General features: G+C 47.9%; 9 protein-coding genes across 9 annotated transcripts; 5 read left to right on the top strand and 4 right to left on the bottom strand.

Moving 5' to 3' along the window:
• Positions 1-66: 66 nt before the first annotated feature.
• Positions 67-2169, bottom strand: Bathy03g01830 (unknown protein; the record flags this gene model as incomplete). Its single annotated transcript, XM_007514382.1, has 1 exon — positions 67-2169. One exon carries the CDS (start codon positions 2167-2169, stop codon positions 67-69), a length of 2103 nt encoding a protein of 700 aa, XP_007514444.1.
• Positions 2170-2377: 208 nt separating this feature from the next.
• On the bottom strand, positions 2378-4243 carry Bathy03g01820 (unknown protein; the record flags this gene model as incomplete). Its single annotated transcript, XM_007514245.1, has 1 exon — positions 2378-4243. One exon carries the CDS (start codon positions 4241-4243, stop codon positions 2378-2380), a length of 1866 nt encoding a protein of 621 aa, XP_007514307.1.
• A 256-nt stretch (positions 4244-4499) lies between these two features.
• Bathy03g01810 (predicted protein) lies at positions 4500-6278 on the top strand (the record flags this gene model as incomplete). Its single annotated transcript, XM_007514235.1, has 1 exon — positions 4500-6278. One exon carries the CDS (start codon positions 4500-4502, stop codon positions 6276-6278), a length of 1779 nt encoding a protein of 592 aa, XP_007514297.1.
• A 163-nt stretch (positions 6279-6441) lies between these two features.
• Positions 6442-7465, top strand: Bathy03g01800 (predicted protein; the record flags this gene model as incomplete). Its single annotated transcript, XM_007514159.1, has 2 exons — positions 6442-7418; positions 7456-7465. 2 exons carry the CDS (start codon positions 6442-6444, stop codon positions 7463-7465), a joined length of 987 nt encoding a protein of 328 aa, XP_007514221.1.
• A 118-nt stretch (positions 7466-7583) lies between these two features.
• Bathy03g01790 (glyceraldehyde-3-phosphate dehydrogenase) lies at positions 7584-8666 on the bottom strand (the record flags this gene model as incomplete). Its single annotated transcript, XM_007514035.1, has 1 exon — positions 7584-8666. One exon carries the CDS (start codon positions 8664-8666, stop codon positions 7584-7586), a length of 1083 nt encoding a protein of 360 aa, XP_007514097.1.
• Positions 8667-9035: 369 nt separating this feature from the next.
• Bathy03g01780 (predicted protein) lies at positions 9036-11069 on the top strand (the record flags this gene model as incomplete). The annotated part of the gene is made up of 1 exon (XM_007514284.1): positions 9036-11069. One exon carries the CDS (start codon positions 9036-9038, stop codon positions 11067-11069), a length of 2034 nt encoding a protein of 677 aa, XP_007514346.1.
• Positions 11070-11172: 103 nt separating this feature from the next.
• Positions 11173-12327, top strand: Bathy03g01770 (predicted protein; the record flags this gene model as incomplete). The annotated part of the gene is made up of 1 exon (XM_007514090.1): positions 11173-12327. One exon carries the CDS (start codon positions 11173-11175, stop codon positions 12325-12327), a length of 1155 nt encoding a protein of 384 aa, XP_007514152.1.
• A 139-nt stretch (positions 12328-12466) lies between these two features.
• On the bottom strand, positions 12467-12841 carry Bathy03g01760 (hypothetical protein; the record flags this gene model as incomplete). Its single annotated transcript, XM_007514405.1, has 1 exon — positions 12467-12841. One exon carries the CDS (start codon positions 12839-12841, stop codon positions 12467-12469), a length of 375 nt encoding a protein of 124 aa, XP_007514467.1.
• A 409-nt stretch (positions 12842-13250) lies between these two features.
• Bathy03g01750 (predicted protein) lies at positions 13251-14603 on the top strand (the record flags this gene model as incomplete). The annotated part of the gene is made up of 1 exon (XM_007514042.1): positions 13251-14603. One exon carries the CDS (start codon positions 13251-13253, stop codon positions 14601-14603), a length of 1353 nt encoding a protein of 450 aa, XP_007514104.1.
• Between the last annotated feature and the right edge of the window lie 32 nt (positions 14604-14635).

Raw genomic sequence — 14635 nt, 5'->3', positions numbered from 1 at the left:
TATTATGCGACGTAGCTATCTTAGGTACTTAGTTTCTAGCCTAATTATGATCTAATCCAATCTGATCTAATCTACCGTTTGTATGCGTTCTAACGATGTCGCGCCGCCGGCTAATATGCGCGTAGATCGATCGACGCGCAATCCCGTGACGCTTACCAATTTTGCGTTATTTCTCACGTCAATTTCCACGGTCGTTTCCACGCTAGCCGCGCGTTGTTGTCCTGTGTTCACTCGGATATCCTTTAAAGACCGACAATTTCTCGCTCTTAGCAATTTCAACTTCGCCGTATTCAAGAGAATGCATTGAATTTGTTTACATCCACTCATTTCTACGGAAACCAAAGACGTGCTCGGTATGCGAACTTCTCGCACATTCTCGCTGTGTAATCCCTCGCATCGGTAGTGCTCGAGATTTACAGCCGAACGTAACAAATTCAAATGTCTCCTCTCGATAAGTGCGTCGCATTGGTTCATGGAGAGCTTCCGCAAACTTTCAATTTTATCTTCAATAAAATTGAATCCATCGTAAAAAAAATCGTCCGCCACGTTGTGTGGATCCGGGAGGCGAGAGCTAGAATAGAATACATTCCTCAACTTTTTGCATATGTCGAGAGACAGCGTCTGCAACGATGGCAGCTTCACCAATACAAGAGTGTGTAATTTTTTGCAATTCACGAGATTCAACACCTCCAGATTAGGTAAATCTCTGAGATACACTGATTGCAAACGCATGGATACACTCAAGTTCAACTCTTTCAACTTATTGAAGTTTGCGAAAGGATTAAACGGCATGCTCGGTTGTAAGCGGAAATGCAACGTCGCGCTGCCTGACACGTTCAAATGCTCAAGCGAGCAGCTGATACCTGTATGTCCAGTTGAACTACCGTATTTGTGATAAAAATCGCGACGACACCCATACAAACCAATGCTCTTCTCGTCGTCTGGCTCATAGATATTTAATCGCTGGTTTCTCGACGCGTCCAATCGCTTCAGATTTGGAAACTCGCAAAGGTAAAAGAACACCTCTAAATGATGCTCTAATCCACAATTTGAAACGTTCAACTCTAAAAACACTTTACCTGCCGGCATGGTTAATGAAGTCGAAGCAAAGATAGTGTATACACGCTCGGCAAACGATACACCAGCGAATTCTCGCCATTTAAATAGATCCATCCCAACCCCGTCACTAATACACTGATGTACCCATCCCAGGCCAAAACCGATACCAGTGTCCATTCGTTTGATATTATTCCCAGAAAAATCAAACGAATGGACATTAATCGAACTTTGATACATTATTCGCATAAAGTCAGTATAGTCCAATTCGCTGTTCGTAAATCCCAATCGAGTAACTTTCTCGTTCAAATGAGTGAAGGCAAGTACTTCTTCAATCATTTTACGCTTTACTTGTCTATTGAAGTGTGGATCCAAAGCACGCTCTCCTCGATGGAGCATCAATTTATCGACGCTCACGCCGGTCACGTTTGAATAAGGCTGCAAAATATGCTTCACCTCCTCCCCTCCGCTCACATCACACGGCCGTATCTTAAAATTCCCAGTCGCCCGCTTCTTATGATCTCTCACGTCATCCCTGAGTTCCTTACACGTGCACGCAATCGCCGCCGCCGCCCTCGCGCCTGCTTTTTTCAAGACGATATCTCGCACGTGTACCGGAATATCGACCAACGGCGACGGCGACGCTCCATCATAACTCGCGGTACTACTCTCCCCCTCGCTTCTCCGCGAATCGAGAGAGACAAATCGATCCGAAAACCCCGTAAAACCCATACCAACGGCCAAATTCTGAAACTCTTTTTTCCTCCTCTCGAACCGCTCTCGTTTGTCCTGGTGTCTAAATTCCTTGAAAACGTGTTCTCGAAGGTCCGCGAGCAAGGCTTTATTCTCGTTATCATTATCGCGCTTTTCGTTTATGAAAAACGTCGTGACTATCCACGCGTCGAACTGCGCCCGTTCGCCGTCTTCTTCTTTTTCTTCTTCTTTGTTTCGAAACTGAATCCCGCCTCGCATTTTATTCTTCGTCTTCCCGTTTCCGTTTTCCCCAAAGCGCAAAAGAGGTTTCGTCGTTGTTGGTTCGGATGCTTTTCGAGGATTGTTGTTCTTTTTCGACGGGAATTTAAAGCCGTCCGGGTCTCTGTCGTCCAAATCCATTCGAGCGAACAGTTTGCGAGGCATCTTTTGTGTCCTTTTAGTGTGCGAAAGAGTTATTCTATCGTGTGTATAGAGCGAACATTTTTTGTCGTTGTGTTCACTTTTTTTTGTTTTCCTTAAAAAAAAAATTCGAGAAATTGAAAAATTTACATATAACACGAATACACATATTGCGAACACTTCTTCTTTCTCTTCTTCTTTCTCTTCTTCAAAAACCCGTGCTCGGCGTGCGACGAACGAGAGATGATTTTCGCGGGACGGGGAATTGGTATGTCGACGTCGTCGTCTCCTTTCCGAAGGTGGTGGTCGTCTCTTTGTTTTGTTCGCGCTCGCTCGTCTCGGGCGACGGAGGCGGAGCCAGCGGTCTGTCCTCGTCGGTAGGTTCGGCAACGGGCACGCCTTCCTTGTTCGCCTGGCGGTACGTTTCACTTCTCGAAGACGGTTGTTCGTCGACGTGCTGATCGCGAGCTTCTGGGAGGATCATGTTCACGCGGCGCATTTTAGCGGAAGAGGAACAAAATCGGTTGAAAATGCCGATGGCGGTGAAGAAAGCGACGAAGAGCGCGGAGAAGGCGATGAGGAGTTTCTTCGCACGTTCGTTGAGAACGCCGGAAGGTTTCGAGGCGGTTTGTTGTTGCTGCTGAGTATTGTTAGAAGATGTCGGTGGATATACGATTCTGTCTTTGACTCGTCCCGCGTTTGAAAACTCGTCGCCGCCCATTTCTCGAACTTGGTCGTCGGTGTTCCAGATGTTGGAAGCTCTGAACGCCTCAAGAAGTTGTTGCGCTCGACGAAGAGTTTCGGATTCGCGGTCGTCGTCGTCGCCGGTATTCTTCTCGGCGGCGTCTGCGAGGACTTGCGTGAAGATATTGCGAGAGGAGGACATGATACCGATGACACGGTCGTATAACGCCATGACTTCGTCGGTGTTCGCAGATGTCGAGTTTCTTCCGGCGTTGAGGAACAAAATGTCAGAGCCGAAACGCACGGCAGAGTCCATGGCGTCTTGTATCGCGGTGCGCACCATCACATCCAAAGGATTTTTTTCCGCAGTACTTGTAGTAGCATTCATCGACGACCGTAAAGACGCGGAGAAAAAACTCAAAAATACTTCTCTCAGTGGCGGCGCAAAATTGGACTCGAACGATACCGAGGTACTTTCGCTATCGCTTTGGGACGTCAAAATGGCATCTTCGATGATTTTTTCGCCTAACAATCGCACCTCTTCGCTGGTAAAGTTACCAGGCTCGCTCAGCGTCAAATTGAACTTTTCGGCGGCTCTTTGCAATCGCCTCGATATCTCCGCCCGAATCTCATCCGACAAAGGTAACGATGAAGTGTCGATTCCCGAAAGCGACTGCACGATATTAGGATCACCGCTATTCGAAAAAGAAGACGTCGTCTGGATAGCTTCAATCAAAGACCTCAACGCGTCTCTCGGTTCAACCGCGTTCAAATTATCAATCAAACGATTCGCAAACGTCCCGTCGCCGAGAACCGCGCCTTCTCCGGCGCCGCCGGACTGAATGACGTCTTGCAACATCCTCGTTAAGAAGGTCTCTCTTCCGCTAAAGAATCCATCTTCACCTCCCGCTTGCGCGAACGATTCCATCAAGTTCCCGTCGCCAAAACTCCCACTCGCGACGCTTTGCATCAACCGGCTCAAAAATGCGTCTCGACCGGCGTCGAGTTCAGTATTTTCACCACTCGTCTCCGTATGACTCAACCGTCCAATCCTCTCGTACGCTTCTTTCAAAACCGCCCACGACTCCTCGTTCCCTTCTCCGAAATTTTCTCCAAACGCTCTCACGATGTTCCAAATCTGGTTCTCCTCGCTACCATCCGCCGCCGTTTGCAACATCTCTCGTAAAAAATCAAACGCCGGAGATGCTTCCTGCTCCTGCTGCTGCGCAGTATTTTCTACCTCTTGTCCGAAAACTTGTCCAAAACTATCAGACGAGAACAGAAAAAGAAGACAAAAAAAAACGCAAAACAACGCGTTGTTTCGAAAGAACAGCCAGCGCTTCCAGTGCATGAAAGAATAACACGTCGTTGTCTTCATTCTGCACGTCATCGTCCCAGTCGTTTGAGCGTATTTTGTGGTCAAAAAGAGAACAGTTTATTATTTTCTCGAAACCAGAAAAACGAGCGTTTCTCTAAAATGAAAAAACCCTAAATTGATATTGCGATTTTGAGAATGGAAGTTGGAATACACACGCGAGAAAGACGTTTGCGCGCTTATTATTAAGAGCAGCAGAAGAAGCAGAAAGAGAGAATAAGAGAGAATAAGAGAGAAATTCCTCTCTTATTATTATTTCTTCTTCATCATCATGGGTGTGGCGGAAAAGCGCCGGTTGAAGAAGAAGCTCGCGAAGGAGAAGAAGAAGAATGAGAATTCTTCGTCGGCGGCTTTGACGAAGACGACGACGACAGAGAAGGAAAAGAAGAGCAGGAAAGGAACACCGACGGTGGAGGTGGAGTACGTGGCGGCGCCGTTGGAGACGATCTTAGATGCGGACGTCTCGGAAGAGATGCGGAGAGTGTTCGAGGCGTTCGTGGAGAAACCGGCGAACAAAAACGGGGAGAAGACATTGGAAAACGATCGAATCCACGAGGAAAAGAAGAAGACGTTAAAGAAGAAGACAAAGAAGACAAAGAAGAAGAACGGCAACGACGACGAGAAAGAAGTTGATGATGAGTTCTCCTCCTCGTCTTCCGATGATGCGGATTCAGACGACGACGAGAAAAACAACACCGAGGACGGATTAACCCGAAAGCAACGAAAAGAGATGAAAAAGTTACAAATAGCGGACTTGAAACGAGTGTGCGAGAAACCGGAGGTGGTGGAAATATGGGACACGACGGCGCAAGATCCGGAATTTCTGGTGTATATTAAAGCGAGCAGAAACGCGGTGCCAGTACCGAGACATTGGAGTCAAAAGAGAGCGTTTTTAGCCGGGAAGAGAGGGATAGAGAAGCCGCCGTTTAAGTTGCCGGCGTTTATCGAGGCGACCGGGATTGCGAAGTTACGAGACTCATACGCGGAGAGAGAGGAGCAGAAATCGTTGAAATCGAAAGTAAAAGACACGAAAACTGCGAAATTGGGTCGGATAGACATCGACTATCAAGTCATGCACGATGCATTTTTTAAATTTCAAACGAAACCGAAGATGACGAAGATGGGAGACTTGTATTTCGAAGGCAAAGAGTACGAGATTTCGTTAGGCGATAGGAAACCGGGCAACTTGTCGGACGAGTTAAAAGCGGCTTTAGGGATTGACGGGAACAACGGGCCTCCCCCGTGGTTGATTAATATGCAACGGTATGGGCCACCGCCGGCGTACCCAAAGCTACCGATTCCTGGGTTATCGGCGCCGATTCCGGAAGGAGCGCAGTTTGGATACCACCCTGGAGGATGGGGTAAACCGCCCGTGGACGAGTACGGGAGAGCTTTGTACGGCGACGTGTTTGGTATAAACGCGGCGAAGCAGACGGATAGGACGAAATACGACGAACCAGTCATGAAAGGTGATCACTTTTTTGGCGAGTTGGGATCAGACGACGAGGAGAGCGAATCCGAGGAAGAATCCGAGGACGAGGAAGAAGCGGAAGAGGAAGAAGTAGAAGAGGAAGAAGAAGTAGCAGTAGAAGAAGAAGAAGAAGAAGAAGAAGAAGAAGAAGAAGAAGCGGATGAACCAGAATCGATCGACTTGCGCAAACGCTCGTCCAAAACCACCACAACCGCGACTCGCGAGGACGAACCGAAAGAACTCTACAAAGTCCTTGGCGAAAAAGAGGCCAAAATCGGCACCGCGCTCATGGGTTCCGAACGCATCTACGACGTCTCCGGAGCGGCAGCGTCGTCAAAGAAAATCATCGGTTCCGGCGTCGACGTCGCCATCGCCCCGGAGGACCTCGAACACCTCGACGAAGAAGGTTTGCGCAAAGTTTTCGAAAAGCAAAAAGAAAAAGATGTCTCCGCGCGCCGAGGCGAAGACTTCTCCGATATGGTCAAAGACCACACTCGGCAACAGAAACGGAAAACTGCGGACGCCGACGCCTCGAACGGAAGTGGTAAAAAAAGTAGCAGCAAAAAGTTCAAGTTTTAATACTACTCATTATATATACTAGTATATAATAATAGTAATATAATACGATGTCTCGTTTACTACTGATGAAGGGAAAGCATATGGCGACGTTAAGGTTTCTTTTAAAACGGGTTATTAATTTTCACAATTTGGCACGCGCTTTTTGTACACAACACCAACAATCATGCACTGTACGACGACGACGACGACGGCGCATTGTCATCATCATCTGTCGTACCGTTCCCATCATTCCGTTGCCCGGGTACTTTCCTCCTTCGCGTCTTCTTCATCATCTTCTTCCTCGTCGTCGTCATCAAAGTCAAAGCCGCCGACCAAATGTTTCCCGAACTGCTCCTCGAAAGCAGCGCTAAGTTCTGGCCGCAGCACAAGCACAGGCGCGAAGAGAAACGACAAGAGGTCGAGAAGGAGCATTTCCTCCTCCTCTTTACGCGCAGGGGTCGATGAAGAGCAAAAGAACGACAACAACAACAATAACGACATAGAAGATAAATACAACGAAGCCATGAAAGCGTATTCAGCCTCTCCGTTTGAATATCAACACGAGAAAGGCTTGTATTACCACCAGATCACGGATTCGATATTAGTCGGGACGCAACCGTGGGAGGAAGGGTCGATTACGTATCTGAAAGAGAAGGAAAACGTGACGGTGTTGTTTAACACGCAAGAAGACGGGAACTTTGAGTATTGGAAGGTGAACATTGGCGAGCGCGAGGAGGAAGCGAAGAAGGCGGGCGTGCGATTGCATCGACAACCGATCGTCGATTTTAGCTTCGATTCGCTGAGAGAGCAGTTACCGGAAGCGGTGAGTGAGTTCGACCGATTGATGAATCAGTCGGATACGGAGGTGATTTATTGTCACTGCACGGCTGGGATGGGGAGGAGTCCGGCGGTGGTGATTGCGTATTTGTATTGGACGGACGATAGATTTGAGAGTTTAGATGCGGCGTATGAGTTTTTGACCAGTAAAAGGCCGTGTGGTCCTAAGAAGGAGGCGATTCGACAAGCGACGGTGGATATTCTGGAATCGGAAGGAGATTCGTTGCCCACGAGAGATGGAAAAATGAAAGTGGACGCGGGGAGGTATTACGGGGACGATAGTAAGAAGTTGAAAGAGGAAAATTTGGACTCGAGAGGGACGACGTTGACGAAAGCGCAAAGAGAGACGATAAAGAAAAAGTTGCGAGTGAAATCTGGGACATACGTGCCACCAGAGAAGAAGAAAGGCGGCGTGTTGGAGATTTTGAAGCGTTTTTTCTTGAGCGCGGGACCAACCGACGATTAAAAATGACCATGTGTATTATTTATTTACAGAATCGATTCTGCGACCATATTCGCGATATCAGCCATTCTCGCGGAATACCCGTACTCGTTATCGTACCATGCGTACATCTTCAAGTGTCTCTTGTCCACAACTTTCGTCGATAACGCGTCAATAATCGAACTTCTCTTATCGTTGATGTAATCCGTGCTCACCAACGGTTGCGTCTCGTAACCCAAAATGTTTTTCAACTCGTTCTCGCTCGCTTCTTTCAAATATCCGTTCACTTCCTCCACGGTCACATCTCTCGGTAAATCCAACACGATATCCGTCAACGACCCGTTGATTAAAGGCACTCTAACCGCTAACCCGTCCAACTTCCCTTTCAATTCCGGGAAGATCAACGCTATCGCCGTAGCGCTCCCGGTACTCGTCGGCGCCAAATTCACCAATCCACTCCTCGCTCTTCGCAAATCCGATTTTTTACTATTTGGCGCGTCCACGATCGTTTGCGTATTCGTGACGTTATGAATAGTCGTTATCGATCCTCTGACGATCCCAATCTTTTTTAAAATAACTTGAATCACTGGCGCTAAACAGTTGGTCGTGCACGACGCCGCGGTGACGATGTGGTCCACATTTTTATCGTACTCGGAATGGTTCACGCCGTAAACGATGTTCAACACTGGATTCTTCGCATCTTTTACCGGCGCACTGACGACGACTTTCTTCACGCCTTGGTCGAAATACGCCTGCAACTTCTCTCTCGTCAAAAACTCCCCCGAACACTCTAATACCATATCTATTCCCTTCGATTTCCAATCCACTTCCCCTGGGGACATCTTTTGCGAATACGTCATGACCGTCGTCGTCTTCGAACCATCTTTTTCTTTCACCACCGTCATCGTCTCCGTCTTCTCGTCGAACTCCGCGTTAAATCCTCGCCACGGTCCGTGCACGCTGTCCCAGTTCGCGAGATACGCCGAGGACTCCCCGCTCCCGACGCCTTCGTTCACGTGCACAAATTCCAAACGCGAATCGTCGCTCTCAAACGCCAATCGAAACGCCAAGCGTCCAATGCGGCCGAATCCGTTGATCCCGACCCGAATTTTCTTGTTCGTCTCTGTCATCTCGTGTAGCCTCTTCTTTTGTCGATCTTACTTTCAAGCGAGAGAGTGCTCGTGCTCGTAACAGATACAGCACCACAGAAGGAAAAGGAATATAAATCTAACAACACTTCCCCAAGGTACAAAAAGGAATAAAATGTTCTCGTGCCAATGATTTAGGGTTCTAAATAAACCCTAAACACTCAGCTGAAAAAAAAAATGTCAAAAAAACCGACGGAAAAAACTCTTTGGCGGCGGCTTTGAAGTGTTTGCACTCGTAAACACGCGCGCAGAACGCACAAAATATTATTGTCTCGAGTATTGAGCTGATATCATCGTCCGAAGAAGAAAAAGAGGAGGAGTTCTTAAGCTCAGACGACAGCAAACAAAAATATGTCTCAGTACAACTTCAAAAAGATCGCCACGGTCCCCACGGCGAAGGATTTCATCGACATCGTCCTCTCCAAAACGCAACGACAAACACCGACGGTCATCCACCGAGGCTACGCCATCACGAGAATTCGCCAGTTTTACATGAGGAAAGTGAAATATACTCAGCAAAGTTGGCACGAGAAGTTATCGAGAATATTGGAGGATTTCCCTAGAGTGGACGACGTGCACCCGTTTTATTCGGATTTGTTGAACGTTCTGTACGATAAGGATCACTACAAATTAGCGTTGGGGCAGTTGAATACGGCGAGAAATATAATCGATAAAATTAGCAAAGATTACGTGAAGCTTTTAAAGTACGGGGATTCACTGTACAGATGCAAACAACTGAAAAGAGCCGCGATGGGGAGGATGTGCACGATGATGAAGAAGCACGCGGCGAGCTTAGCGTATTTAGAGCAAGTGAGACAGCACATGTCGAGATTGCCGTCGATCGATCCGAACACGCGGACGATCTTGGTGTGCGGGTATCCGAACGTCGGCAAGTCGTCGTTTATGAATAAAGTGACCAGAGCGGACGTGGAGGTGCAGCCGTACGCGTTTACGACGAAAAGTATATACGTCGGGCACACGGATTATAAGTATTTGAGGTGGCAGGTTTTGGATACCCCGGGGATTTTAGATCGACCTTTGGACGAGAGGAACACGATCGAGATGCAATCGATCACCGCTTTGGCGCATTTACGCGCCGTGGTTTTGTACGTCGTAGATATTTCCGAGCAGTGTGGGTTTACTATTAAGCAACAGTCGGATTTATTTCACTCCATCGCGCCTTTGTTCGCGAATAAACCGTTGGTGGTGGCTTTGAATAAAACAGACGTGGCGAAAGTAGAAGAATTGAAAGAGTCGGACAGAGAGTTGTTGGAGGACATGAGGAAGTTTGTCGCGGGACCTTCGACGTTGCAGCTCGGTGAGGACGACGGCGAGCACCAACAGTTACCGACGATGTCCACGCTGAGCGAAGATGGCGTCGCAGACGTGAAGAATTTGTGCTGCGATCGTTTGTTGGCGATGCGCGTGGAACAAAAGTTAGCCGGTCGAAGAGCGGGGGATATTTTAAATCGATTGCACGTGGCGCAACCGAAAGCGAGAGATTCAAAGTCTAGGCCGCCGTCGATACCGGCGAATTTGGAAGAAATGAAAGCGAGAAAAGCGAGAGGGGAGAAAATCATCACAGAAAAAGATTTACAAGAGCAAAACGGCGGCGCGGGTGTTTACTCCGCCGATTTCAACAAGCACTATTTGTTAGCGAACGACGAGTGGAAGTACGACGTCGTTCCGGAAATTTACAACGGGAAAAACGTGGCGGATTTCATCGACCCGGAAATCGAGGCCAAGTTAGCCGAGCTGGAACGCGAAGAGGAGGAGTTGGAGAAACAATGGGAGGCCGAAGCGCATTTGAGAGAACCGAAGGAAGCGCCGTTGACGGAGGAAGAAAAACAATTGTTGGGAGAAATCAAACTGAGAAGGAAAAAGTTAGTCGCGGAACACCGACGGAAGAAATCCGTCGCCGGGAACTCGTCGAAGATTCCAGCCTCGAAAGCGGACCCGGAAGGCAAACGCACGACGAGAAACATGAAAGACTCGTTAGAGAGTATGGGATTAGACGCGGACAAGGCGGTGGAAAGAGCGCGAAGTCAATCGAGAGGCCGAAAACGCGAACGGTCCTCCTCTCGATTCCAAGAAGGAGGAGACGGCGACGTGGACGAAGACATGGAAGGCGTGGAGAAAAAACGAACCCACTCCTCGCGCTCGCGTTCCAAATCCGTCGCCAAAAGAGTCGCCCAAACGCCCGCGAGCGGTTCCGGTCTCAAAAACGCCGAAGCGAACATCAAAGCGCAACGCTTAGCCGATTTGGCGCAAAGGAAATCGAGTAAAAAAGCGCGCTCGGGCGAAGGCGACAGAGTTATCGTCACCAAAATGCCAAAACACTTGTTCTCCGGTAAAAGAGGGAACGGGAAAACCGATCGGCGTTAGTAAGGTTTTGACATTTCTCTTTGTTTTACTTCAACGCTGTACACGTATTTTTGAGAATAACTACTTCCTACGTGTTGGGAAATACCGCACACAAAACAACCGAATGAATGACGAAGAGGACGTACCAATCCTAGATTTTTCCTCCTCCTCTTCCGAAAGCCTCTCTAAAAAACTGCATCAAGCGTGCGCACGTTCCGGGTTCTTCTACGCCACGGGCGTTCCTTCTGTTCTCGAAAAGGCGAGACGAGCGCGTAAAGTATGCGACGCGTTCTTTTCACGCGATGTGGAAACGAAGATGAGATGTTTCTCGTTGAAAAAAGGATACGTCCCGATCAATGGCACGGAAAACGCGGTGAGAAAACCAGAGTTTCACGAGAAGTTTAGCTGCGGGAGACTCTTGGAAAGCTACGAACGGTCAAACGATCCGTATTACGATCCGAATCGGTCGTTGTTTTTTGACTGCGAGAATACGTTTCCTCGAAATGTTTTTGGAGTCACACGAGAGAAAGGTGAAGAAGACGCGTTCGAAGAGGCGTATTCGAGTTTATATCGAGAAATGGAGCGGTTTTCGGAGCAATTGCTGCGAGTATTTGCGATGAGTTTGAACATGAAAGAAGAGGAGTTGGAGTATTTCGTGGAGAGATCGAGGAAACACGTGACGAATTTAGTCGCGTTGCGCTACGACGTGAGTCGCGCGAAAAGAACGCTGAAGAAGAAGGAGGAGGACGAGGACGATACTTTACTCGTACGAGCACACACTGACCCGACGGATTTTACGTGTTTATTTTTTGACGACGAGCGTGGTCCGAATGGGTTACAGATTTTAATAGAAGAAGAAGAAGGAGGTGCGCGGGGAGAAAGTCGTTGGATTGACGTTCCTAAGGTTCCGAACGCGATGTTGGTCAACGTTGGCGACGTTCTCATGGCGTGGACGAACGGAGAGTATAAGAGCACGAGACACAGAGTCATTCTTAATAGGAATAGCAACAATGAAGAAGAAGAAGAAGAAGAAGAAGAAAGCAGATTAAGTCTCGTGTGGTTCCACTGTCCAAATTACGACGCGCTGATAGACTCTCGCGACGTGGATGCGAGAAAGAAAAATCTCTCGAATACTACCCCACCGAAATACGCGCCATTTTTGTGTAAAGACCGAACTCATTTCCAGCAAACGGAGCGAACGAAACGAGGGTTGAAAGACAGGCAGTTGACATCGACTCACGACACACGAGTGAGGGGGTTAGACGTGGAAAATAGCTAGCGCTGAAAAAGCGAGAGAGAAAAGTCAACGCGCCCTGGAGTATATCTCGCGCGGTTGACCAAACGAACGCGAGCGAGCGAGCGAGACGTGTATTACTAATAGTGTGTTGTACAACCAAAACGGATAGCGGTTACAATATCTACGCCTCTCCTTCATTTTTCTTCTCTTCTTGGACTTCTTCTTCTCCTTTTCTCTCTTCCACTTCGGTCGCTTTATCGTTGCTCTTCTCCGCCGCTCTCTCGCTCGCGTTGTTGTTCTCTAAAATGCTGCTCATTTTCTGCCCCGTCGTCGTCGTCTGCTGCTGCTGCTGTTGATGCTGCTGTTGCTGATTTGGATTGTGTTTCATCAAATACTTGGCTAGAAACTCGTGCGGATCTTCCGGTCGAACTTTCACGAGCTCTTTCATCGCCTCTCGCAAGCACGGGACGACGGACTCGTCGAGGTATTGTCGCACCGGAACCACTTTTTTCTTACTATTATTACTATTACTATTACTACTCGTATTATTCAACATCGCATTCAATGACGACGTCGATGCCACGTCTGTCATTTGACTTCTTTCTCCTCCTCTTCTTCCTCAAAAACTCTCTTCTCTCTCTCTCTCTCGGGACTCTCTCGCGCGCGCTTTGTGTCGTTTAAGAAGTGCAGTCAACGACCACCCCCAAAAACTCCAAAACTTTTGAAGGAAAGAAAAAAAGGAGAAAAAAAAACACGCACTGAAGTGCTTAGGGTGTCCAACCCTAATTTTGCAAAAGAAGGAAGGAAGCGAGGAAGGGTGGAACGCAATCTCATCGCGCTTTATACTAAAAACCGACGCCTTATTAAACGTGAACATAAAAACACTTTGAACGTCACTCCGTGCAGTTTCTCTCTCTCTGTCTCGATCTTTCTTTCTTTCTAATAATAATACTACTATAATAATAATGTCTTCTTCGCTTTTGGAAGACATGCGAGCGCAGTTTCAACTCGCGAGAGATCTGGAAAAGTCTGACCAAAACGGGAAAAAAGCGATCGAGCAGTACCGTTTGGTGATATTTTCCTCCACGGGTTCAGAGGAGGAGGAGGAGGAAAAGAAGAAGAAGAAAAAGACGACGACGGAGATGAACGAGGAGACAAAAATTAAAGAGCAAGCCATCGACGCGGTCTCGCGCGTGTACGCGAAAAACAACGACGCGAACGCGATTAAACTTTTAGTGGATGAGTTGAAACCACTGTTCGAGCAAATGCCGAAAGCGAAGACGGCGAAGATTGTGAGGAATTTGATCGATGTGTTCGCGTCGCTGGAAGGGTTCGACGACTTGCAAGTGGAGCTGTGTAAAGAGCAAATCGCGTGGAGTAAGAAAGAGAAGAGGACGTTTTTGAGGCACAGGGTGGAGTTGCGGCTCGCGGCGTTGTATTTGAAAAGCCGGCGGTATACGGATTCGCTGAGGATGATTTCGAGTTTAGCCAGAGAGGTGAAAAAGTTGGACGATAAGCTTTTGTTGGTGGATATACACTTGCTAGAGTCGAAGATTCACTACGCGTTGAACGATTTGGCCAAAGCGAAAGCGGCTTTGACCGCGAGTAGGACGAATGCCGGGTCGATTTACGTGCCGCCGAGCGCGCAGTGCGGCATCGATTTGCAAAGCGGTATTTTACACGCCGAAGAGAAGGATTACAAGACTGGATATTCGTATTTTTTCGAGGCGTTCGAGCAGTTGACGAATTTGGACGACGCGACGTACAAGAAAGAAACCGTCGTTGCGTTGAAGTACATGTTGATGTGTAAAATTATGAGCGGGAACGCCGGCGACGTGAAGACTTTAGTGGCGAGTAAAAGCGGGTTGAAATTCGCCGGCGAGGAGTCGTTGGATGCCATGAAAGCGGTAGCCGAGGCGTACATTTCGAGGAGTTTGAAAGATTTGGAGAGAGTTTTGAGAGATTATAGAGAGTTTTTGGATAACGATCCAATCGTGGCGAACCATTTGGGTAAGTTGAAGGACGATTTGATGGAACAAAACTTGTTTCGATTGATCGAGCCATATTCGCGAGTGGAAATTGCGAGAATAGCCGAGTTGATCGAGTTGCCGACGCTGGCGGTGGAGAGTAAGTTGAGTCAAATGATTTTGGACGGGAAATTTGAGGGTATATTAGATCAAGGGAGCGGGTGTTTGGTGGTTTTTGATGAGCAACCGCCGGAGACGATGTATAAGGCAACTTTGGAGACGATCGGGAACATGACGCAAGTCGTCGAAAAGCTCCAAAAGAGAAGCGAGGGGATTATTTTAGGACAATAAGTAATGCATTTTGTAATAGCACAATTAATATA

The sequence above is a fragment of the Bathycoccus prasinos genome (genome assembly GCF_002220235.1).
Source record: "Bathycoccus prasinos genomic : Chromosome_3".
Classification (NCBI taxonomy): domain Eukaryota; kingdom Viridiplantae; phylum Chlorophyta; class Mamiellophyceae; order Mamiellales; family Bathycoccaceae; genus Bathycoccus; species Bathycoccus prasinos.
The sequence above is the reverse complement of the archived record's forward strand: the minus strand, read 5'-3'. Positions and strand labels throughout refer to the sequence as shown.